Below are 24,391 nucleotides of genomic sequence, written 5' to 3'. Positions count from 1 at the left end.
ATTTGTGCATATACCAAAGGATGAGAGGTCGAAGTTGGAATAAAAAAACAGGCAGTGCGTGTTTTTGAGTTATGGCCATGATGAATTTGGTTACAGATTGTATGATCCAGTTGAGAAGAAGCTTGTCAGAAGCGGGGATGTGGTATTTGCTGAAGATCAGAATATTGAGGATATTCAGAAAGCAGTCAAGGATTCTTCTCATAGCAGCTATTTGCCAGTCGATGTGGACCCTATTCCCTTGCAGAATACTTCAAGAGCAGTGCCAGATGATGCTGTTGGGTAGATACATGATAGAGAAGGACAAGTAGACATGCCATATATTCTTAATTCAGATGACGAAGATGATGATCATAATCTGGAGGGTTCTTCCTCAGATGTAGATCAGCAGCGGAGATGCACGAGGGAGCGATGTCCCTCAACTAGATATCTCACACATGACTATATTTTGTTGACTGACAGTGGTGAGCCTGAATGCTATGAAGAAGCTGTGCATGATGTGCACAAGGAAAAGTGGATGGAAGCCATGAAAGATGAGATGCAGTCACTTTACGACAACCACACCTTCGAGCTTGTGGAGTTGCCCCAAGGTAAGAGGGCATTGAGAAACAAATGGGTTTTTAGAGTGAAACATGATGAAAACTCTTTAAACCCAAGATACAAAGCTAGGTTGGTTGTGAAGGGGTTCAATCAGAAGAAAGGAGTTGACTTCGACGAGATATTCTCACCGGTGGTCAAGATGTCATCTATCAGAGTTGTTCTTAGTTTGGCAACCAGTCTTGATTTGAAGATCGAGCAGATGGATGTGAAGACAGCTTTTCTTCATGGTGATCTTGATGAAGAAATTTACATGAAGCAGCCAGAAGGTTTTCTTGTGAAAGGTACAGAAAATCATGTTTGCAGATTAAAGAAAAGCTTGTATGGTCTGAAGCAGGCACCTAGGCAGTTGTACAAGAAGTTCGAGTCATTTATGGGGGAGTATGGCTACACCAAGACTACTTCAGTTCACTGCGTCTTTGTGAAGAAATTCTCAGGTAATGATTTTGTCATTTTATTGATTTATGTTGATGACATGCTTATTGTTGGCAATAATATCTCGAGAATTTCAAGCTTGAAAAAGGAGTTGAGCAAGTCTTTTGCTATGAAAGACTTGGGTCCTGCTAGTCAGATTTTGGGTATGAAGATCACACGAGATAGGAAGTCGAAGAAGCTATGGCTATCTCAAGAGAAGTACATTGAGAATGTACTTTAAAGATTTCACATGGACAAGGCAAAGCCTGTTAGCACCCCTCTTGTAGCGCATTTCAAGTTGAGCACCAAGCAGAGTCCAAGGACAGATTCAGAAAAGGAAGATATGGAGAAGATTCCCTATGCCTCAGTGACAAGTAGTCTGATGTATGCTATGGTATGTACTAGACCTGATATTGCTCATTCAGTTGGAGTTGTTAGTCGGTTTGTCTCAAATCTAGTAAAGAAACACTGGGAAGCAGTTAAATGGATTTTGAGATACCTTCGTGGGACTAGCAGTTTTTCACTTTGTTTTGGGGTAGAAAAACCTATTCTTGTTGGATATACAGATTCAGACATGGCAGGAGACATTGATGGGAGAAGATCTACATCTGGTTTTTTATTGACATATGCAGGTGGTGCAGTTTCTTGGCAATCCAGACTTCAGAAATGTGTAGCATTATCTACTACTGAAGCAGAGTTTATTGCAGCTACAGAGGCGAGCAAGGAGCTCCTATGAATGAAGAGGTTCATGCAGGAACTTCAGTTCAGTCAAGACGAGTACCTGCTTTACTGTGACAGTCAGAGTGCTATTCACCTTGGAAAGAATTCTACTTTTCATGCAAGGTCAAAGCATATAGACGTGAGGTATCATTGGATACGTGATGTTCTAGAGTCGAAGCAGCTTGTTCTTGATAAGATCCATACAGATGATAATCCTGCAGATATGATGACGAAGTCTCTACCTAAAGATGTGTAGATACTTAGTTGGGAAGACTGCCTTTAAGGCAGTATATTAATTTTGTTCATTTTGCAGGTATGTTCCCTCACTTGAGGCTGGAGGGGGAGCTTGTTGGGTCGGGTCCAGCCTCAAGTGGACCCGATCCAGCCCGTCACTTAAGTGACGGGCGGAAGGAAAAGGAGGGCACCCGATGGTGCCCCTCTCTCTCTCTCTCGTTCTTTCTCACGTCTCTCTCTCTAGGGTTCCATTTTGGGGGAAAAAGAAAGAGGAGCTTTCTTGGTGGCTGCACAACAAAAGGAGAGGAGAATAAGAGAGGAGAGAAGGAGAATGGGAAAGGAGAGAAGGAGAAGAGGAAGAAAGGGTTGCGAGCATTTGGCTAGAGCAAGATTCGATTCCAACGAGGAGGCGGAACGCATCTCCTCCCAATCCACGTTTTGGGCATTCAATCGGTGATATTTTTCCCTTGTTTTTCTCATATAGTTTTGATGAGATATTATTGTTTGAGGGTTGACTTTGTGTAGCCCCTCGTGGGAAAACTTATATCATTGATTATAGTGGATTGAGTTTTGGGTCGTAGTACCCCGTGGTTTTTACCCTCATTGTTTAGAAGGATTTTCCACGTAAAAATCTTCTCGTGCATTTGTGATTGCTTGGTCGTTGGTTTATTGCTTCTTGCATGATCGGTTTGGGCTATACTTCGTTGTTGAATCTTTTTTAATAGATTCGTGTTTATCCGCATTTTATCCCAACACGTATAAGCCATGTCTCCATGACAACGGAGGACTCTTGGCCGGAGCTGTAATGAAATTTGAGACAATCAGTTCATTCTCATCCAACAAACGCACTCCCCTATTTGTTTTATGCAGGTTTTACCAGTTTGGACTGCTGCGCCCAGGACGGAACAAGCTACAAGAGTGATCTCGGTCTGTACTACACCTCCGACAGTCCGTACACATCTAGTGGAGTTACCAAGCAAATCTCTTCCGACTACTTGAGTAGCAGTATTGCACAGATCTACCGTAGAGTAAGAAGCTTCCCACTGTACACAAGGAACTGCTACAGTCTAGGCCCCGTGACTTCGGGCTCGAGATACATGGTCCGAGCTTCCTTCATGTATGGGAACTACGATGGGTTGAGGTTGGTTCCAAATTTCGACCTCTACATGGGGCTTGACCTCTGGAACACGATTCAGTTGGATAATGCAACTCAAGTTTTACGAACTGAGATCATCAAGACTGCTACCTCAACTTCCCTATCAGTATGTTTGCTTAAGACTGGCAACAGTACGCCGTTCATATCTGCCTTGGAACTTCGGCCATACGATGCTGTATATTCACCTGCCAATGGGTCGTCGCTGGTGACGTTTAAGAGAATCGACTTTGGGTCGACCACAGAATCTAGGTACGTGATGTCGTGAAGTTCTTCTCCTTCTCGTCTTCTTTTCAATTTTCTGCAGCCACACATTTGGGGTTCGACTATGGTTGCTTGACTTGACTTGGCTTACCAGCTTTATTGACTCAACACCTGCACAGATTAATGTACACTATTATCATTCAAAGTAATTCCATGACACAGAATATATCAGGCAACCAGGTTGTATATATAAATGTCTCATCTCTCTCTCTCTCTCTCTGTCTCGCTACATCTTTTTTCTCTGTCACTTGCATTCCTGCCCTTTGCAAAAGGTGACTCCCTCTGTTTGTTCTGAATAATGCAATAAAATGTATTGTTTTCTCTCAACAATTAATGAGAATGCATATAACTGGCATCCCAGGTTTCCTGCTGATCCATATGATCGCATATGGACACCAGACCACAACGCCTACGGGACTCCACTTAGCACTGATCAGGAAGTGAAGGAGCTCTATAGCAAGAGATTTGGATTGCCATCTGCCGTTATGCAGACTGCGGTGACCTCATCTGGCCCCATCACAATCAGCTGGGACACAAAACCCAATGCTCGCACCTATATTTTCATGCATTTTGCGGAGCTGATAAAGTACAGAGGAAACCAAACCAGAAAACTCACAATCACCAAGAATACAAAAAGTTGGACAGACCCTTTTGTTCCTGAATACCTCAGCGCAATCTCCATATTCAGCACAGTGGCTGAAACTCTGGGAAGCTACTTATTTTCAGTAGACGTTACAAACAAGTCTACTCTTGGTCCAATTGTAAACGCACTCGAGATCTATGAAGCACGTGATGTCACTGAATCTGCGACCAATGAACAGGATGGTGGGTCTGCAGGAACTCTATTCTACATGATCTTTAGTTTCTTTAACAAGCTCACTGATCCTGGCTCGCGTGTTGTCTGAAACTTTTTTCTTGCAGTGGACGCAATAATGGGAATTAAAAACCATTACAACCTGAAGAAAAATTGGATTTCTGATCCATGCCTTCCCCAGGGTTACCCTTGGGATGGATTGGGCTGCAGCGATCAAAATCTATCAACACCAAGAATAGTTTCCTTGTCAGTGGCACATTCGTTTCTTGCTTGCTATGAACTTTTGTTACTGTCAAGTATCCTAATTGGTTCAATGTTACCACACAGGGATCTCTCGTATAATGGCTTAAATGGCTCCGTAACCAATTATTTCTATCAATTTACATCAATTCACTCATTGAGAGTATGCTTTTTCTTCTGATATATGGCAAAAATTGTCCTTTTAAGCAAAATATTCCTTCTAATAAATCGCTGGTACAGGAACTTATCCGAAAATAACTTGGAAGGACAAATACCTGATTTCCTTGCAAAAATAACAAGTTTAATAGTGCTGTAAGTATGGCTGTCAATTTTTCTCAAGCACGACCAAAGTAAAATTCTCAAAAAATGTCAATCTTTGCCTTTGGATTGCCTTCCGTTAGGACTTCATCTTTCTTATTTTTGAAGCAAAGATAAGCCTCCTATGATGTGGCTGACTTCGTAACATACAACTAAGTGCAGATCTCTAGAGCAGAGCAGAACTCTGTACTTGTCAAAATTTTTGGAAGTTCTTCCACACTAGAACTTCATCGTGAGGCATGACAGAGGTTATAAAGTTCTCAAGAAACAAAGAGTCGAAACATACTCAGATAAAACAAAACTAGGAGTTAATATCTCTTCAGTAGGCATCTATACTCCACAAAAGCATGATGGTGGAAGACTGAAGAACTAGAAAAGTTTAGTCTTCAGCTGAAAAGGATAGACACTATTACCACATGCACAAGATCTAAATTTTTGGAATGCATTGAATAGATACTAACACTTTTTTTTTTATATATAATTTGCCTGATGGAATTGTTACCCAAAACTGTGATTCTTTCAGTGATTTATCAGGTACTTTTCTGGGCCAATTCCAAGCACCCTCAAACAGGGGATGGATGATGGATCACTTTCAGTAAGGTCTGGTTTAAATTAGTAGTCCTAAACAGTGGACAGCTACTTACTCATCAATTCATTTTCTAAAAAATGAATTTTCTTGCTTACAGGCTGGACAATAATACCCAACTTTGTCTGGACGGAGCCTGCAAGAACAAACACAATGTTGTTTTGCTAGTGCTCTCCATTTGTACTCCTACGATATTCATATTCGTTCTTGGAATCATTCTAGTTATGATCTTTCAGAGAAAGAATAATATGAGACAGAACCAAGATTCAAACATCAGTGGTAGTAGGAGTTTCTGCATTCTTCTCTAGGTGTATATATATAGATATACCACATGACTATTAACCATCTCTGCTTCTGTGCCAGATAACGACAAAGTGAGTGGAAAGATACACACTCTTGTGGCATTAGAAAGTAGCTAATAGGTGGCAGTGATAACTTCCCGAGGATGATTGGGAAAGGAGGATCTGGAACCGTGTTTTATGGAAAGCTAATAGATGGCAGTGAAGTGGCAGTCAAGATTTTGACCAGAACGACTGTGCAAAGTCTTAAGGAAAGACACGACTCTACCAAAGAAAGGAGAATTGAAGATGGAAAGAACAATGATGGCAACGGTCAAAGAATTGAAGATGGAAAGAGGCTTAGTGACAACGGTAAGAGAATTGAAGATGGAAAGAGGACTCAACGTCTCCAATCAATACCAAGAGAAACGGCTGAAAACAAAATAGAAAGGAAATCTATTCACAACGGTTCAAATGGAACCAGGATAAAAAGAAAAGCCTCTATGTATGATGTAGGATGATGAAATAGAAAAATGAAATGATCTCTCGTGGATGTAAGTCGAATTGACTGAACCACGTAAATCTGTCTTTCCTCTGCTCTTTCATTCTTTCTTTTATGGTATCAGAGCCATATGGTGGCAGATATCTCCACCGAACATACTTGGTGATTGCTGGCAGCGTTGGATGCACAATCCTGGCAGGAGGTTTCCAGTGACAGACTCCTCTTCCAAAATTCATATCTCCTTACAGGCAGCATCAAAAATTCTGAAAATTTGTAAAGAGATTCCTCAAGAACATACGATTCCAACGAGCTATTGCTCGACCTCTGACATTGCCAGAGCTGACAGCGCCGGCCGTTTTCGCAACAGGTTTCCGGCGGGTTCGTGCACAGTTATGCAAAGCAACAGGCTCCTCTTCCAAAATTCATATCTCCTTACAGGCAGAGTCAAAAATTCTGAAAATTGGTAGGGAGATTCCTCAGGAATAGACGATTCCAACTTGCTCGACCCTTGACATCGCCAGAGCTGACAGCGCCGGCCGTTTTCCCAACAGGTTTCCGGTGGGTTTTGTGCACAGTTCTGCAATTTCTTCAAGACAGACCTCTTCCAAAATTCATATCTCCTCACAGGCAGAGTCAAAAATTCTGAAAATTGGTAGGGAGATTCCTCAGGAGAAGACGATTCCAACGAGCTATTGCTCGACCCCTGACGTCGCCGGAGCTGACAGCGCCGGCTGATTTTGCAACAACTTTCCGGCGGGTTCGTGCATAGTTCTGTGAGTTCTTCAATAAAAGCTGATAGGCATGACGTCTTCTTCAGCACACACATCAGAAAATTCAGGATCTTCAGTCAATACAAGTTCTGGTATGATTTTCACTTCCCCACTCATGCAATATCCCAACAATTTACAGCATTTCTTAAGCATCAAGCTTAATGCTGAAAACTACTTGATATGGGAATCTCAGTTTGTTCCCATTTTGATATCTTGTGATTTAATGGGGTTCATAGATGGTTCTAAACCGATGCCACCCATATACGTGGATGGAAGTAATACCATAATAAGCCAAGAATATGTTCAATGGCTTAGACAGGATCAGCTGTTGTTAAGCTGGATCAAATCATCCTTATCGGAAAACATTCACACTCAGATTGTAGGGCTGAAATCCTCTGCTGAAGTATGGAAATATCTCAAGCAGTCATACGCTGCTCATTCTAGGTCCAGGATTATGCAACTAAAATCTCAGTTACAGGACCTCAAGAAAGGAATTTTAAGCATGGATGCATATATTCATAAAGCCAAAATGATAGCACATCAATTAGCTACAGCATCAAAACCAGTTGATGAAGATGATTTGGTCCTCTATATTCTTAAAGGTTTACCATCAGAGTATGCTGCCTTCAGAACTAGCATGGAAATTAGAAAGGAGGCTATAACGTTAAATGAGCTGCACGGTCTCCTCCTTATGCAAGAGGCAAACCAAAAGGAGAATGAAGTCCAAGTTGAATCTTTGACTCCAGCTGCCAACAATGTGATAAAGAACAATTATGGTAGGTATCAAAACTATAGAGGAAGAGGGAGAAATAATTATCAAAACAAGAACAGGAATTTTCAAGGAAAAGAAAGACTGACTTGTCAAATATGTGAGAAAGTTGGGCATGTGGCTAAAAACTGCTATTCATATACCAATCTTCTCAAAGAAAAACGACCTAACTTTGGATCGAGTCCTCAAGCCTATCACTCTTCAATTGGAAATTCTCACAACCAGCAAGTGGGGGACGATAATTGGTATCCGGATTCGGGAGCGACCCACCACATCACCAACGACATCAACAATTTATCTATTCATACTGCATATCAAGGTGGAGACGCATTAAAGATTGGTGATGGATCAGGTTTGCATATTCTTAACGTTGGCTCTTCCATTATTTCTCCGAACTTGTGCTTAAATGGTATTCTTCATGTGCCAAAAATTACTAAAAACTTACTATCGGTTCGAAAATTTTGTAGGGATAATAATGTTTGTTTTGAATTCCATCCTGACTTATGTTTTGTTAAGGATCGAGTAACAGGGATGGTGCTCCGCCAAGGAACAACTAGTGGAGGTCTCTACAAAATAAAGCTTGACAGCAAGAATAAAGAAGCATTGAGCAGCAACAAGGAGCCTATTGATATATGGCACAAACGTCTTGGACATCCCGCTTTTTCATTAGTTAAAAGACTCTTAGTTAATTCTGATTTGCTTTATGATAGCATGTTTTCTATGTCTTTGTGTGAGGCTTGTCTTAAAGCCAAACATCATAAATTGCCTTTTAAAACCTCTACATATAAAGCGACTGTTCCTCTTGAAATTATTTATTCAGACGTTTGGGGTCCATCTCCAATTACAAGTTCAAATAATTTTAGATACTATGTGATTTTTGTGGATGGTTTCTCTAGATACACATGGTTATACTTACTGAAAAATAAATCTGATGTTTCCATCATATTTAAAACCTTCAAATCTCTAGTTGAAAATCTTACAGATTGCAAAATTAAATATCTTCATACAGATGGAGGCGGTGAATTTGTAGGATTAAAATCCTTTTTGATTGAGCATGGCATCGGTCACAGGATCACCTGTCCACACACTCCCAAACAAAATGGTATGTCTGAAAGACGTCACCGACACATAGTAGAAACAGGTCTTGCACTTATGGCTGATGCTAATGTTCCAAAAGAATTCTGGTCATATGCTTTTTCTAGTGCAGTCTATCTTATTAACCGCATGCCAACAAAAACTCTTGATTATCTATCACCCTTAGAAAAACTTTTTAAAAGAGCACCAGATTACAATTTCCTAAAAGTTTTTGGTTGTGAGTGTTTTCCTTATCTTCGTCCATATGCAAAACATAAACTTGACTATAGATCTGAACGAAGTGTCTTTTTGGGGTATGCCCCACAACAAAAAGGCTACTACTGTTTGAATTTGAAAAACAATAAAATTTTTGTGACACGACATGTTGTTTTCAATGAAAAAGAATTTCCATTCAAAACACAAAAATATAGAGAAAATTACAAGCCAGAAAACCAAGATGGCCATCCTATTCTCTTTGCTCTACCCGCTCCAAAACTCACTACCATCCAGACCTTAGAGCCACATCTTGTGACACATCAAGCTGATCCTAATATAGAGCAATGCCCTCATTTCGACGAGTTTGATGACAGTCAACAACTAAACAGTCAACAACTAGGTGGTCAAAGTGACAACCAAAGTCGTAGTCCAAATGGTGAACCAAGACACAACCAAGATGTACATCTTGCACCAAATCCCACTTGTAGAGCTGATCCAATTGAATATGGAATACCTGCTCCCTCTAGAACTCATACGATGGTTACTCGTTCACAACTAGGAATAGTCAAACCAAACCCAAAACTTCAAGATTTTCAATCATATTCTTCTACCAAATACCCTTTAGCTTTAACATCTTTCTTGACTGAAGAAAGTGAACCACCTAGTCATATTGAAGCCTTGCAACGTGAGAAGTGGAAAGAAGCTATGGAAAATGAATACAATGCACTTGTCCGAAATCAAACTTGGACACTTGTTTCTCCCAAGGATGCCAAGCATGTTATTGGGTGTAAATGGGTTTTCAAGATAAAAAGGAAGGCGGATGGCTCTATAGAACGGTACAAAGCTAGGTTAGTAGCCAAGGGATATAGTCAAAAGGAAGGTATAGACTACACTGAAACTTTTAGCCCTGTTGTCAAACCCACCACTATTAGGACTGTCTTGACCATTGCTCTTCAAAACAAATTGAAAATTAAGCAACTTGACGTACAAAACGCATTCCTCCATGGAACTCTTATTGAAGAAGTTTTTATGACTCAACCACCTGGTTTTGAAAATCGTCGTTTTCCAGAACATGTGTGCAAATTACATAAAGCTTTGTATGGTCTAAAACAAGCTCCAAGAGCTTGGTTTGCTAGACTGAGTACATTTCTTTACAAAATGGGATTTCAAGAAGCTCGTACTGATACATCCCTCTTCATTTTTAGAAAAGAAAATATCGTTGCATATGTTCTTGTATATGTTGATGACATCATTGTTACAGGAAATTCAGAAATTTATATTCAAAAGCTTATTCTCTCATTTAGTTCTGAATTTGCCATCAAAGACTTGGGAGATTTACATTATTTTTTGGGCATCGAAGTTAAATATACCACTCAAGGATTGATCCTTTCTCAACAAAAGTACATTGGAGATTTATTGAAACGAACAAATATGATCGGCGCCAAACCCATGTCAACACCTATGGCTACAAGTCCTATCTTAACTGTTTCATCTGGGACAAAATTCAATGATCATTTTTTGTATAGAAGTATTGTTGGAGGACTGCAATATGCAACCATGACAAGACCTGACATTGCTTTCGCTGTAAATAAAGTATGCCAATTTATGCATTCTCCAACCGACCTTCATTGGGCAGCTGTCAAACGCATACTCAGATATCTGAAGTTCACCATAGATCATGGCTTACTTCTTAAGAGATCATCCACTATGAATATTATGGCGTACAGTGATGCTGATTGGGCAGGATGCCCAGATGACAGACGATCGACTGGCGGATATGCAGTTTTTATTGGAGAAAATCTAGTATCTTGGAGTGCTAAGAAACAAAATGTTGTATCAAGGTCTAGCACAGAGGCAGAATATAGATCTATTGCTAACACCACTGCGGAAATCACTTGGGTTCAACTACTCCTTCATGAACTTGGAATCTCTCAAGAATCAAAACCTGTTCTTTGGTGTGATAATGTTGGGGCAGCTTATCTTGCATCACATCCTGTATATCATAACAGATGCAAGCATATTGAAATTGATTTACACTTTGTTCGCGAAAAGTTAGCTCGTGGAGAGATGATGATTCAATATGTGTCTACTAAAGACCAAATTGCAGATATTTTCACCAAGCCTTTAATGAAGCGTCCTCACCACTCAATTCTCCCTCAACTCAATCTAGTCAAGCTCACATCTTCTTCTAAGACGGTGAACTTGAGGGGGGATCTTAAGGAAAGACACGACTCTACCAAAGAAAGGAGAATTGAAGATGGAAAGAACAATGATGGCAACGGTCAAAGAATTGAAGATGGAAAGAGGCTTAGTGACAACGGTAAGAGAATTGAAGATGGAAAGAGGACTCAACGTCTCCAATCAATACCAAGAGAAACGGCTGAAAACAAAATAGAAAGGAAATCTATTCACAACGGTTCAAATGGAACCATGATAAAAAGAAAAGCCTCTATGTATGATGTAGGATGATGAAATAGAAAAATGAAATGATCTCTCGTGGATGTAAGTCGAATTGACTGAACCACGTAAATCTGTCTTTCCTCTGCTCTTTCATTCATTCTTTTACAAAGGAGCAAAGAATTTGCTGCAGAGGTTTGTTTCTCGTATTCAATTTGAAGCAAAAAACTTGCTACATTATACATGACGTCCTCGTCAGCCAACCTCGTTTCAACGCTTGCAGATCAAGTTGTTGACAAAAGTTCATCACAACACAAGTACCTGGTCTCTTTCCATGGATTCTGTGAGGAAGGAGATAATATGATTTTACTTTATGAATATATGTCTAGAGGAAACTTGAGGGAGTTATTATCAGGTATCAACGCTGGATGATCATTATTTGTTTGGTTCAGTTTGCAGCATTTTCTTTTCGAGGCAACAAGAAGTTCCCCTTGAAAGTCCCACTTAAGAAAGTGGATCAGGTAAAAGAAATTAGAGAAATTAGGTGACTTCTAATCTCCAGTACTTGTATCCTTTCATGCAGAGGATTCCAGGAGCCCAGTGGTGCTTAGTTGGAAACAAAGACTGAAAATTGCTTTAAACTCTGCCAAAGGTTCACACTCAGATTGAAACGGTTCCATATTTCTTTTCATGAATAAGCATCATTAATTTTCAGATATTAATTGTTATTTGGGATGCAGGGCTGGAATATCTGCATTCAGGATGTAGGCCGCCAATCATACATAGGGATGTGAAGACAAGCAACATCCTTCTCAATGGAAATTCAGAAGCCAAAATTGCAGATTTTGGACTGTCGAAAAACTGTGCAGCCGACGACATTACCCATATAACAACTTCAGTCTATGGAACCCCTGGATACGTGGACCCTGAGTAAGTAAACATTTTCTTTTTGTACAACGAAATTCTTTTCTGATTACATTCTCTAGTTGACGGCATGATTGTACCCACTAGCTAACAGCATGGTTGATTCCACATATTCTGCATATTATTGTGCTTCAGTTGTGCATCTAACGGTTCAGAAAATGGAATTACAACTTCTACAAAATTTTGCTCACCATTTAGAAGTTAAGGCATACTAACACAGTTAAGCCTCACGAAATTTGCGTTTTTGGACACTCATCGGTATGCCTGCAAGGTAAGGCATACTGACTGTTGAATTTATCCTTGTCAGAGTTCAAGATCTCGTCTGTAAACTTAGCCAACTATAGAACATCTCTGTTTCTTTTCTTATTTATCATTTTCTTTTTTTATTTCAGGTATTACTACACAAACAAACTTACAGAGAAAAGTGATGTATATGGTTTTGGGATGGTTCTTCTCGAGCTCATCACAGGCCACCGTGCCATATTAACATTGGAATCGCGGCGAGTCCAAATCCTCCAATGGGTTACCCCCAAAATTATGAGGGGAGATGTTGCGAGCATTGTAGACCCTAGGCTCCAAGGCCAATACAAGGTTAACTCTATATGGAAAGTTGTAGAGATAGCTCTGACATGCGGTGAAGAGAAAGCGAATTAGAAGGCCAACCACGACAGAAGTTGTGAATGGGTTGAAGACGGCCGTGGAGATTGAAGACCCAGGTTCAGTAAGAGAAGGAGTTTCTGGCGCCCTGTCTTTTGAAGGCCATTCTCAGTCGGACATTGATTCATCTATGTACCCATCAGCAAGGTGAGGAGAAGGTCTTCAAATTACCATCTTCACATTATATTATACCGAAGGCAATGTGGTCCGATCTATACAGGCACTATATTTTGAGATTGCTGATTTTTATGGTTGTGCTAGACACAAAGACAGATGATTTCGTTCAGACGATTGAAATTGAAAGTTGACCTCCTGCCCTCCGGCCCCTTTTCTAATTGCCGTTAAAATTGAAATACATTAAGACAACATGAGGTTTGTGGCGTGGATGAGTATCCATGGCATGACAAATTGGGAAGCCTTTTTTTTTTTTTGTAAGAGAGGACACACTTATTTTTTTTTTTACAAATTTGAAGAGGTCCTAAATTTTCTATAAAATTGAAAAAAGGTATAACAGGGGTTTAGTTGACATTCAAAAACCAATTTTTGGAGGTAAAAGAGTGGTTTTGTTCTCAAAATGTCATTTTAAGCATGTTTAGATAATACAAAAAAAGAGTTTTCCTATAACTCGTTTTTAGTAAACCAGCATGTTTTGACATGTATTCATAGAAAAAGCCGTAACAGTATATGGAGTTCAATTTTTTCAACTTTAACCTTCAAGGAGTACTTGACTTGTTAAGGTGATATGAGTCAACAGTACCTGTGACAGACATCCCCTCCGTCATTGATTCCTTTTCAGCTTTAAACTGATCAACCTGCCCTTCAAAACTTGGAAAAAAGGGTCCGGCTCTTCCTAGAAGAAAACATGGAAGAAATTTACAGACACAAATGCATCACTTCCGAGGGATAAGGTTAAAAGAGAGTTGGCTCCAGAAGCAAACCTTTGCCGTCGGTCTGTTTGGCAAATAGAACATGAATATAACCCAAAGAGTCTGAGAGATTCATGGAACAACTTAAAAGTGTTTTAAATTCATGAAACAGTTAACAGTTACGTGATTTTCGTTTTTTAGTTTAGATTCGTGAAGCAGCTACAAAGAAGCGAACTCATTCTTTCTCAGGAATTGAAAGCTGCTAGAAACAAAAAGAAACAAGGGGGCGCACGGGCGGGAGCGGAGTCCTCCTTGCTGTATAAAGAATCATTTCATTGCGGTTCTTGTTAATTTCATTTCATATATTGCTGAAACTCATATCGCGCCTAACTCTGCGGTTCCCAACGGATTCAACGAACCTTTGGGTCAAACTATTCTCAGCCAAGTTAGCCGAGTTTTGGTATGTATGGCTCGGATCTTAACCCATGGCCCAGTAACTAAATGATCCCAATCTTGAATCACCATCTGATGAAAGCTATCTTATGAGGTTATTCTTTCCCTTTTATCACCTTCGCCTTCCACTTTTGCACTAGTAACTTTTTCTTCCGCAGTTTTACTTGATTCAGAGTCCTGTAGATTCTTCTCTAAATCTGGATCATGATTTTTTTTTTTTGGCTTCCTACCTTTTACTTTTCTAGTATAACCTCAGTCGAACCACTTTTTGTGTTGTACAGAACAAATTTCCCCGCATCAAGATCAGAGCCACTGATCGATTTTAGATGCATCTAAGTATTGATCACGTGATGGGAGTTCTGTTTCACAAGGGTAAGGCTTCTAGTTTTTCTTTCTCTTTTACCTTCACACCGGATGCACACGAGCTGAGTCGAGCTCCAGCTTTACACCACTCATATCTTTGGTCCTCACAAGGGTAAGGCTTCTACTTTTTCTCTTTGGTCCTCACACACACGAGCTGAGCCGAGCTCCAGCTTCACACGACTCATATCTTACTTGGCTCGAGCTCGTCTAGGGGTCGACTTGTTTAAAGCTCCAACGTGCGTTGATGGGCTGGTGGTTGGTGCCGACCGAATTCAGTCACAAATGGGTTCGATGAAATCCTCGACAATACAAGCAATTAAAGAGAAAAAAACACGCATAAATTGACAGAAAAATTGGAACGAAAATTAACTGGACTGCTCCTAATTTTTTTGTTAATAGGGAGGAATGCCGACCGATTGCATAAGTCCGCACACACGAGCCCAGTCAATTTAATATAGTCAAGTCCATGCAACTCGAATCTTGACTCTATTAAACTCCATTCGTATAAAAAAAAAAAGCCAGGTCGAGCTTGAGCTTGAGCTTGAGCCTGAGCCGACTCGAGTTGCTCGTGATGGTCTCATTATTCAAGCACAAGGTCCTCACCTCCTTTGATTTCCTTTTTTGTTTTTAAGTTTCATATTGCCTGCCTGTGTATACGTAAAGCTTGGACTCCTCAAATAGCTTATCTCCACCTCCCTTTCTCTCTCTAAATGTTCAAAAACAGGAGAGACAACAGATGCCAAAGTTGTTTCATTGTCGTTTTCTAGTAATGATGTGATCACCTGTTTACAGATCTAGATGTTGTTCAGATAAAAAGAAGGATTTACAGAATTGTATTTTATTAATGAAGTTGAGTAAACATCATAAACATTCAAATACCAATTTGACGCCTAAATTCTTAGCGCATCTTTTAGTTTAAAAACTTGTATGTGCAAACAATTTGGAAATAAATAACTATTACTTAGTTTATCTTTTAGCCTCTTAGACTATTATACTTAAAGACTTCCTGGTAAATGAGATTAAAAGTTCGAAAAGGGCTTCACTAGGGCATGACCATGACAGAGATAAATCCAACTCCATAAAAAAAACAATCAATTAACGTCACTTCATGGTAACTAATGCATGAGATTCTTTTGACTGTTAATGCATGCCTTGAAATATGATTTTAGTTGTATTCTTTTGAACATATATATTTGCAGGAGCAAACGTAGGAATTTTTCATTGTAGGCGCTGTTCACAGCGGTCAAAATATAATTTTTCAAAATTTTTAATATAAATTAAACTAAATTTTTAAAATTTTAGGATATGCTCTTTCAAATAGCTAGGAATGATTTTTGATGTATGATCACAGAGACATCAGCACAAAGGATCTTCGAATTAAGGTACTCTTTCAGTTATAACAAAATCATTTCATCCTTACAACAAGTAATCAACAAGTTGAAATTTTTGTCACAAGAGATCAAAAAGCGATCGACACCGTTTCTTCTCGCTATTGTTTCTTAAGTATGTCATCTTCAATGATTTTCTGGTTGAGCCAAATGGGAAAACCCGAACCTGGAGAAGGCTGCCCAAAATCCTTTGTATGATATACATACCCATCAATTATTTGATTTTTGGTTTGTATTATTTCATTCACAAGTCAATGTTTAAATGTTTCCTTAGCTTGCTTTGTGAATTTCCAAATCGGTGGTGGAGCCGCATGTGCCCACACCAGTCCACAAAAAAATGTTTTATTTTATGTTGATGCTTAATTTTTTACTTATTTACATTAGAGTTCCCCATAAAATTTAAAAGTTAAACCTTCAATGGCCCTTAGTTAGAAATTTCTAACTCCACCACTGACTTCCCAAATAAATATTTCATATGCAAGGTTAAGAGAGCAAGTATGGTCTGCTTTTTCTTGCCCGTTGTAGAAAGTCGTAGCCTCAATGGACAGAACAAGTATGCGTGGATCTAGACTCAGCAACAGCGACAGAAACGGGTGTCGCTAGAGAAAATATGTCGGTGTTAAATATCCAAGGTAGCTGTTCAACAACTTCCACAAGAAATTGACGTTTGGCATAGGGATCCTTTTATTCAAAGTTTATGGTTTCTCTGCTTCAGTTTTCCTAACTGCATGACTAGTAGCCTGTTTGCTAAGTTGAAACGGGGGTTTTTTCCACGATAAATCTAAGCATTTCCTTCCAAATCTGAATGGAAGTGAGTCCTTTCTTCTGTTTCATTGGAAAATAGAACTTGTCAAAGTGAGTTTTTTGGCATTAAGAGTGAGACCACTTCCATGCAATTCAAGGTTCATAGGAGAAGTTTCCCTTGTTATTGCGAGGAACTTGTCAACTCAAATACCTTTCAACCAAAAAATTCTGGCTCCGCTATTGCTTTAATGTCCGGTTCTGCTCCTTTCTTTCTTCTGCCCATTCGATACGTACGTCATTGGAGTCAAGTCAACTAATAAGTTATTATTCAAAGACTTGGCCTGTTACGTGATAAACGGTTAATCGACAAAGTGGTTAGGTGCACACCAAAATGCTCCCATTAAAATATATATAAAAGAAAAGAAAAACTCTTTTGAAAAGGTTGAAAAAGGATTTTAAAAAAGTTAAAAAGTCAAAAATGCACAGCACTTCATAGAAATTGATATACGGAAGCCGCAGTCTACCGAGTAAGAACCACGCCGCTGACTCGTGATTTGCAATGAATACACAACCGTGTGTGCCTCCGATATATTGTTGTGGGGAGCAGGTTGTTAATGTCCCTTAGGAAGGGAAACTTAAGGCGGGAGGGGAAGCCACAGTACTCCCTCGATCATGATGGCATGGGGCTGCTTCTTTCTGCTATTTCTTGCTGCCTTCCATCTTCAAGTAGCAGCTCAAGAAGGTAAGGACACTAGATCATTCCCATAGTTATCAAGTGTGGGGTTGATGTCCAGCAAAACACATCTGGAACGAAGGCCCCCCTACTGTTCCAACGATCAACGGGTGAATCAAACGAGAGATGCGGAAACATAGCAACCCTTGCACTTCTGTTGCAGAAATCGTATCTCCATCATCATGGGATGGAATGTAAGACTCCCGAATGGAGCCTTAGGAGGGTGTTTGATGGTTTGAAATTTTGACTCAAGAACCAAAATTTCAAAATCTTAATTCATCTTCAAATTAGATTGAAATCAAAATTTTAGGTTTTAGTTTTTTTAATTCGGAAAACAAAAATACCACGTTTGTTTAGTAATTCCAATTCCTTAAAAAAATTGGCATTTGATTCTACAATTTCATGATTCTAAGTATATCAAACGCTCGCCTTAATGAATGAATTGATTGAGAAAGCGTCATTAATTCTGGTCCACCAAACGTCGTCTCTTTGCTCCCTGCAGGTTTTATCAGTTTGGACTGTGGCACCCCAGATGGTACAAGCTACAACAGTACTGATATTGGTCTATTTTACACCTCTGACCATTCATATATATCCAGTGGAGTTGCGAACCAAATCTCTACGGACTATGTGACCAGCAGTCCACGAATCTACCAAACAGTAAGAAGCTTTCCACAGTATACAAGGAACTGCTACAGTTTAGAACCCTTGACTTCAGGCTCGAGATACATGGTCCGAGCTTCCTTCATGTATGGGAATTACGACGGGTTGAGCTCGGTTCCAAAATTCGACATCTACATGGGGCTAGACCTCTGGAACACGATTCAGCTGGATAATGCAACTCATGTTTTACGAACCGAGATAATCAAGAGTGCAACCTCAACTTCCCTATCAGTGTGTTTGCTTAAGACGGGCAACAGCACGCCGTTCATATCAGCTTTGGAACTTCGGCCATATGATGGTATATACTCACCTGCCAACGGATCATCGCTTGTGACCTTCAAGAGAATCGACTTCGGATCTACCAAAGAATCAAGGTGCTGTCTTTATGCAATTTTCGCTCATGGATTCTTTTTTATCAGACGCTATTTAGCAGCTTACCTTAGCGGTCATTTGGTAGTTACTGTTAAATGAATCTACTTCCAATACTGGAGTAGATTCATGGGACACTGTGATTGTGTTACAATATATATTTCATGTAACTGTCACCAACTTTGGGACTGACTCATGGTACAGTTACAAACTGTTACTATAACTATATGGCCCCTTAAGAAACTAGTGTTTGCATATCTAGACATAGCTAGAGAAATAGGGCACATCTATTTATTTCTTTCTTCTTACATTTAAGAAAAGAAAAAAATAAGTACTACAAAAATTTTAGAAATTGAGAGTCAGGAGATATGGTAAGTATCAGCAAATTCACCAATACTGGCCATCACTAGAGGTGGGCATCGGGCCCAGGCCCATACCCAAGAAAACAGGCCCGGGTTGACGGATGGGTACCTGATTTGGCCCGATAGATTTTAAATATTATCTTTAATTAATAATATATATTTTATTATTTTTAATATATTTTATATTCAAAAAATATTTTAAATTTTAAAAAATATTTTTTATTGTAACTGAGCCTGGCTCGAGCTCGAGTTTTGGACATCCGGCCGACCCGATGCCCAGGCCTAGCTGTGACTCCGCTGGATTCAGCCAAGGACTTCAAATGCTCCATAGTTTTTAGTCCAAGGTTCCTTTAGAAAGTCTAGTAAATTAAACCCAGCTTAGAATATATGGGCTGACTTCCTCAAGGAAGTGAGGTGAGCCTGAATATTAAGCACTAGGCTCGCTGACAAGTTGTTGGTCCAGGTCCAATAACTTATTTTTAATAATATTTTTTTAATATACATATTACATATAATTATACATTTTATTATGATTAATTATGTTATATATTATTATCTTAAAATTATATTTTTTAAATTTTCACCTAGCAGGCCTGGGGTGGACTGAGCTAACCTTGACTTCGGGTTTGGAGTAGTCCAGATGAACCTGGTCCACAGTCACGGCCGTTGCACGTGTTTTAATTACACGCAAAATTGCCTCCCATTCTGAAACTGAAGATGGTTCCTACTTCGCTATACATTGGAGTGCTTAACTGAAACTTATACATTTACAGACAAAAGATGCCAAAATACCTCACGTTCCTTACAGAAATATCAAAAAACCAAAAGAAAAACACTTCTAAAAAAAAAAAAAAAAAAACTTGCTTGCGTCTTCATTCTGTTTGCAACTTGCATTGTTGCCCTTCGTGGAAGGTGACTCCGATTTCTGTTTGTTGTAAATAACGAAATAAAATTCATCCATTTTCTTCTGAAAATTTTGAAAAATAAAGGTTCAACTATGGCACACAGGTTTCCTGCTGATCCCTATGATCGTATATGGACACCAGACCACAATCTATATGGGACTCCACTTATCACAAATCTGGAAGTAAAGGAAGACTCTACCAAGAGATTTGGACGGCCCACTGCCATTATGCAGACTGCTGTGACCTCACCCGGTCCCATCACAATCAAATGGAACACGAAACCCAGTGCTCGCATCTATGCTTTCTTCCATTTTGCGGAGCTGATAGACTACAAAGGAAACCAAACAAGAAATCTCACAATCACCAAGAATGGACAACCTTGGTTAGATTCTTTAGTTCTTAGATATCTTGCTTCGAACACCGTATACAGCACTTCACCTGACACTCTGGTAAGCTATTCGTTCTCAATAAATGTTACACAGACTTCTACTCGTGGGCCAATTATAAATGCTCTTGAGGTCTACGAAGCACGTGATGTCACTGGCTCTGCGACCAACGAGCAGGATGGTGGGTCTTTAGGAACTCTATTCCATAGAAATTAGAATCATTTCTGGTTTTCGTATAACAAGCTTGTTGATGCTGGCCACCGTTGGTCTTGAAACATCTTCGTTGCAGTTGACGCAATCAGGGGAACTAGAGACCATTACAACTTGAAGAAAAACTGGAATTCTGATCCATGTCTTCCCCAGGGCTACCCTTGGGATGGATTGGGCTGCAGCTATGAAAATCCTTCATCACCAAAAATCATTTCCTTGTAAGCAACACTGATTTGTCTTTCTTGTGAACCTTTTACTGTCAACAGTCGCAATTAGTTCAATGTTAATTACTACGCAGGGATCTCTCGTATAGTCGCTTAAATGGCTCCATATCCAATTATATCTATCAATTTGCATCAATTCATTCATTGTGAGTATACCTTTCCTTCTAATCTATGGACAAATGATCCTGTTAAGGTGAAATTATTTCTGATCTTCTGATATTGCAGGAACTTGTCGGGAAATGACTTGGAAGGGCCCATACCTGATTTCCTGGGAAAAATGACAAGTTTAATGACGCTGTAAGTATGCTTAACAATTCTCCTCCAACGTGATCATCAAAAGTAATATTCTCGAAAAATGAAATCCTGGATCAACAGTTTTGCCTTCGGATTGCCTGTCATTTGAACTTCAACTTCCCCAGTTTGAAGCAATGATGAGCCATCCTTTATATGACTGACTTCTTAGAGACAACTAGGTGCATATCTCTTGAGAAGAAATCTGTACTTCTCAATTTCGGATGTTCTTTGATAGTAGTTGATACTACCATGACAGACGTCACGGACTGCTCAAGAAACCAAAAGTAGGAAAAAATTCAGACAAACAAGAATTGGACTCGCTTTATCTTTATTAGGAATCTACACTTTATGAATGCATAAAGCAGGAATAATGAAGAGGTACAAAATTTTAATCTCTCAATCATCATTAACACATACACAAGAGTTAGATTTTTTTTTTAATGCATGGGATTGATACTAACTCTCCTTCTTTTGCGTAATGGAATTGTCACACAAAACTGGGCATCCAGAGATTTATCAGGTAATCACCTTTCTGGCCCAATTCCAAGTACCCTCAAACAGAGGATGGATGATGGATCACTTTCAGTAAGGTCTGGTTTAAATTATTAATCCTAAACAATGAACAGCTACTTAATCGTCAATCCTTGTCTAAGAAATGAGTTTTCTTGCTCACAGGCTGGACAATTATACCCAACTTTGTCTGGATGGAACCTGCAAGAAGAAACACAATGTTATTTTGCTAGTGCTCTCCATTTGTGCTCCAACTCTATTCATATTCATTCTTGGAATCATTCTAGCTTCGATCCTTCAGAGAAAGAATAATATGAGACGGAACCAAGGTTCAACCACCAGCAGTAGTATGAGTCTCGACATTCTTCTCTAAGTATATATATATACATATATATATATATATATACATACCACATGACTGTTAACCATCTCTGCTTCTGTGCCAGATAACGACAATGTGAATGGAAAGACACACACCCATTTGGCATTAGAAAGTAGCTATTTGTTCACATACAAGGACATAATGAGGATAACTAATAACTTCCAGAGGATGATCGGGAAAGGAGGATCTGGAACCGTGTTTTATGGAAAGCTAATAGATGGCAGTGAAGTGGCAGTCAAGACTTTGACCAGAACAACAGTGCAAAGCTGCAAAGAATTTGCTGCAGAGGTTTGTTTCTAGAATTCAATTTGAAGCAAAAGAACTTGCTGCGTTATACATGACATCCTCATCAGCCAACCTTGTTTCAACGCTTGCAGATTAAGTTGTTGACAAAAGTTCATCACAAGTACCTGGTCTCTTTCCATGGATTCTGTGAAGAAGGAGATAATATGATACTACTTTATGAATATATGTCTGGAGGAAACTTGAGGGAGCTATTATCAGGTATCAACGCTAGATGATCATCATTTGTTTGGTTTAGTTTACAGCATTTTCTTTTCAAAGCAACCACAAGTTCCCCTTGAAAGTCCTACTTAAGAAAGTGGATCAGGTGAAAGAAATTAGAGAAATTAGCTGACTGCTAATCTCCAGTACTTGTATCCTTTCATGCAGAGGATTCCGGGAGCTCAGTGGTGCTTAGTTGGAAACAAAGGCTGAAAATTGCTTTAAGCTCTGCCAAAGGTTCACACTCATATTAAAGCGGTTCCATATTTCTTTTCATGAATAAGCATCATGCATTTCGGAAATTAATTGTTATGTGGGATTCAGGGCTGGAATACCTGCATTCAGGATGTAGGCTGCCAATCATACATAGGGATGTGAAGACAAGCAACATCCTTCTCAATGGAAATTCAGAAGCGAAACTTGCAGATTTTGGACTGTCAAAGATCTGTGCAACCGACGACATTACTCATATGACAACTACAGTCGCTGGAACCCCTGGATATGTGGACCCTGAGTATGCAAACATTTTTGTTTTTTGAGGAAGAAAATCTCTTTCTGGTTGCATTCACTAGTTAACAATATGGTTGTACTTGTACCTATTAGTTAAAAGCATGGTTGTTTCCACATATTCTGCATGTTATTATTGTGCATGAGCTGTGCTTCTGACGGTTCAGAAAAAGGAATTACAACTTGTACATAGAGTTGCTCATCAGTTAGATGTTAAGGCATACTAACAGAGGTTAACCTCACAAAATTTGCGGTGATAGGTACTGATATGTATGCTGCAAGTTAATGCATACTGACTGCTGCAGACCAGCAGTTGTTCAATTTATCCTAATCAGAGTTCGATTTCTCGTCTGTGAATTAAGCTAACTATGCAGCAAAACATGGCAGAGCTGGAACTGTAGCTGGAATATCTCTCTCTCTCTCTCTCTCTCTCTTTCTCTCTCTCCCCCTCTGTCTCTGTCTCTCCCTCTATCTCTTTCGTACTCTTGTTTATCATCTTCATTTTTCATTTCAGGTATTACAACACAAACAAACTTACAGAAAAGAGTGATGTATATGGCTTTGGGATGGTTCTTCTCGAGCTGATCACAGGCCACCGTGCCATATTAACACTAGAAGCACAGCGAGTTCATATCCTCCAATGGGTTACCCCCAAAATTATGAGGGGAGATGTCGCCAGCTTGGTAGACCCTAGGCTCCAGGGCCAATACAACATCAACTCTATATGGAAGGTTGTAGAGATAGCCCTCGCATGTGGTGAAGAGGCAGCCATTAGAAGGCCTACCATGACTGAAGTTGTGAATGGATTGAAGGCTGCCATGGAGATTGAAGGCCAGGGTTCAATAAGAGAAGGAGTTTTTGCTTCCCAGTCCTTTGAAGGCCATGCCCAATCGGACATTGATTCATCCATCTACCCGACAGCAAGATAAGGAGAAGGTCTCTGCATCGCCATCTTCACATTCAGTAGAGGAAGCCAATGTGGTCCGATCAGTACAGGGATCATATTATGAGATTTCTGACTTTTGTGGTTGTGCTCAAATTGAATAATTTCGTTCAGACAATTGGAACTGATGAAAGTTGATCTGTTGAGTTCCATATGCGTTTTTTCTTTAATTGACTGCGTCACAAAATGGTATGAAGACTGGTAACTGCCAACCCTTGTATTGCCTGAAAATATAGAAAATATGATGTAATAAGTTTTCTTAGACCGGGAATACTTCTTCTTTGATGGGTATTTTAGCCTCTTGAAAAGATTGCATAGCTCCCCTATTTTCAACTTTTAATATCTACTATCTGATCTATGGCTTGTATGATTCCTATTAAGTCTTATAAATAAGGATTGATAGCTACCTGTTCTCCTATATTAAACAGAGATAAAAACTCTACGGGCATAAGAAGTAAGAATAACTTAAACATTTTAAGCTGTTTTTATGAAAATTTAAAGGGAGCAAGGGCCTCTCCTCGCCCCAATTGTCCGTGCAGGGCGTTCGTTTGCAGGATGAAACACTGTAGAGGAGGGGAAATGGTAGGCTTTCCCTTTCTCCATCGAACACAGAAAAATTTCACCCACCTAATTTAAATTTACCAAGATAATGATATTTGTT

At 39.5% G+C, this 24,391-nt stretch overlaps 2 protein-coding genes across 2 annotated transcripts; both read left to right on the top strand.

Moving 5' to 3' along the window:
- Positions 1-2,767: 2,767 nt before the first annotated feature.
- On the top strand, positions 2,768-12,921 carry LOC116255969 (LRR receptor-like serine/threonine-protein kinase IOS1). Its single transcript, XM_050078309.1, is given in 16 exon segments — positions 2,768-2,786; positions 2,833-3,367; positions 3,741-4,204; positions 4,301-4,439; positions 4,674-4,745; positions 5,286-5,351; positions 5,438-5,616; positions 5,701-5,711; positions 5,753-5,872; positions 9,816-9,826; positions 11,520-11,538; positions 11,627-11,653; positions 11,656-11,789; positions 11,940-11,995; positions 12,084-12,273; positions 12,660-12,921. Coding segments are annotated over 16 exon segments (2,304 nt in total).
- A 4,427-nt stretch (positions 12,922-17,348) lies between these two features.
- On the top strand, positions 17,349-24,021 carry LOC116256370 (probable LRR receptor-like serine/threonine-protein kinase At1g05700). Its single transcript, XM_031632726.2, has 13 exons — positions 17,349-17,480; positions 17,974-18,508; positions 19,874-20,337; positions 20,446-20,584; positions 20,665-20,736; positions 20,816-20,887; positions 21,394-21,474; positions 21,560-21,741; positions 21,841-22,064; positions 22,154-22,280; positions 22,449-22,517; positions 22,605-22,794; positions 23,302-24,021. The coding sequence occupies exons 1-13, from the start codon at positions 17,411-17,413 to the stop codon at positions 23,714-23,716; spliced, it is 2,640 nt and encodes an 879-aa protein (XP_031488586.1). The 5' UTR covers positions 17,349-17,410; the 3' UTR covers positions 23,717-24,021.
- The last annotated feature ends 370 nt before the right edge of the window (positions 24,022-24,391 follow it).

Source organism: Nymphaea colorata, chromosome 6 (genome assembly GCF_008831285.2).
Source record: "Nymphaea colorata isolate Beijing-Zhang1983 chromosome 6, ASM883128v2, whole genome shotgun sequence".
Lineage (NCBI taxonomy): Eukaryota > Viridiplantae > Streptophyta > Magnoliopsida > Nymphaeales > Nymphaeaceae > Nymphaea > Nymphaea colorata.
This window is presented reverse-complemented; position numbering and strand designations above follow the sequence as displayed.

Excerpts from the sequence above, each read along its gene's own strand:
- LOC116256370 (XM_031632726.2), top strand. The coding sequence starts at position 17,411 with ATGATGGCATGGGGCTGCTTCTTTCTGCTATTTCTTGCTGCCTTCCAT. Across the intron at positions 17,481-17,973 it reads TCAAGTAGCAGCTCAAGAAG|GTTTTATCAGTTTGGACTGT; the intron begins GTAAGGACACTA and ends TGCTCCCTGCAG. Across the intron at positions 22,281-22,448 it reads CTTGAGGGAGCTATTATCAG|AGGATTCCGGGAGCTCAGTG; the intron begins GTATCAACGCTA and ends CCTTTCATGCAG.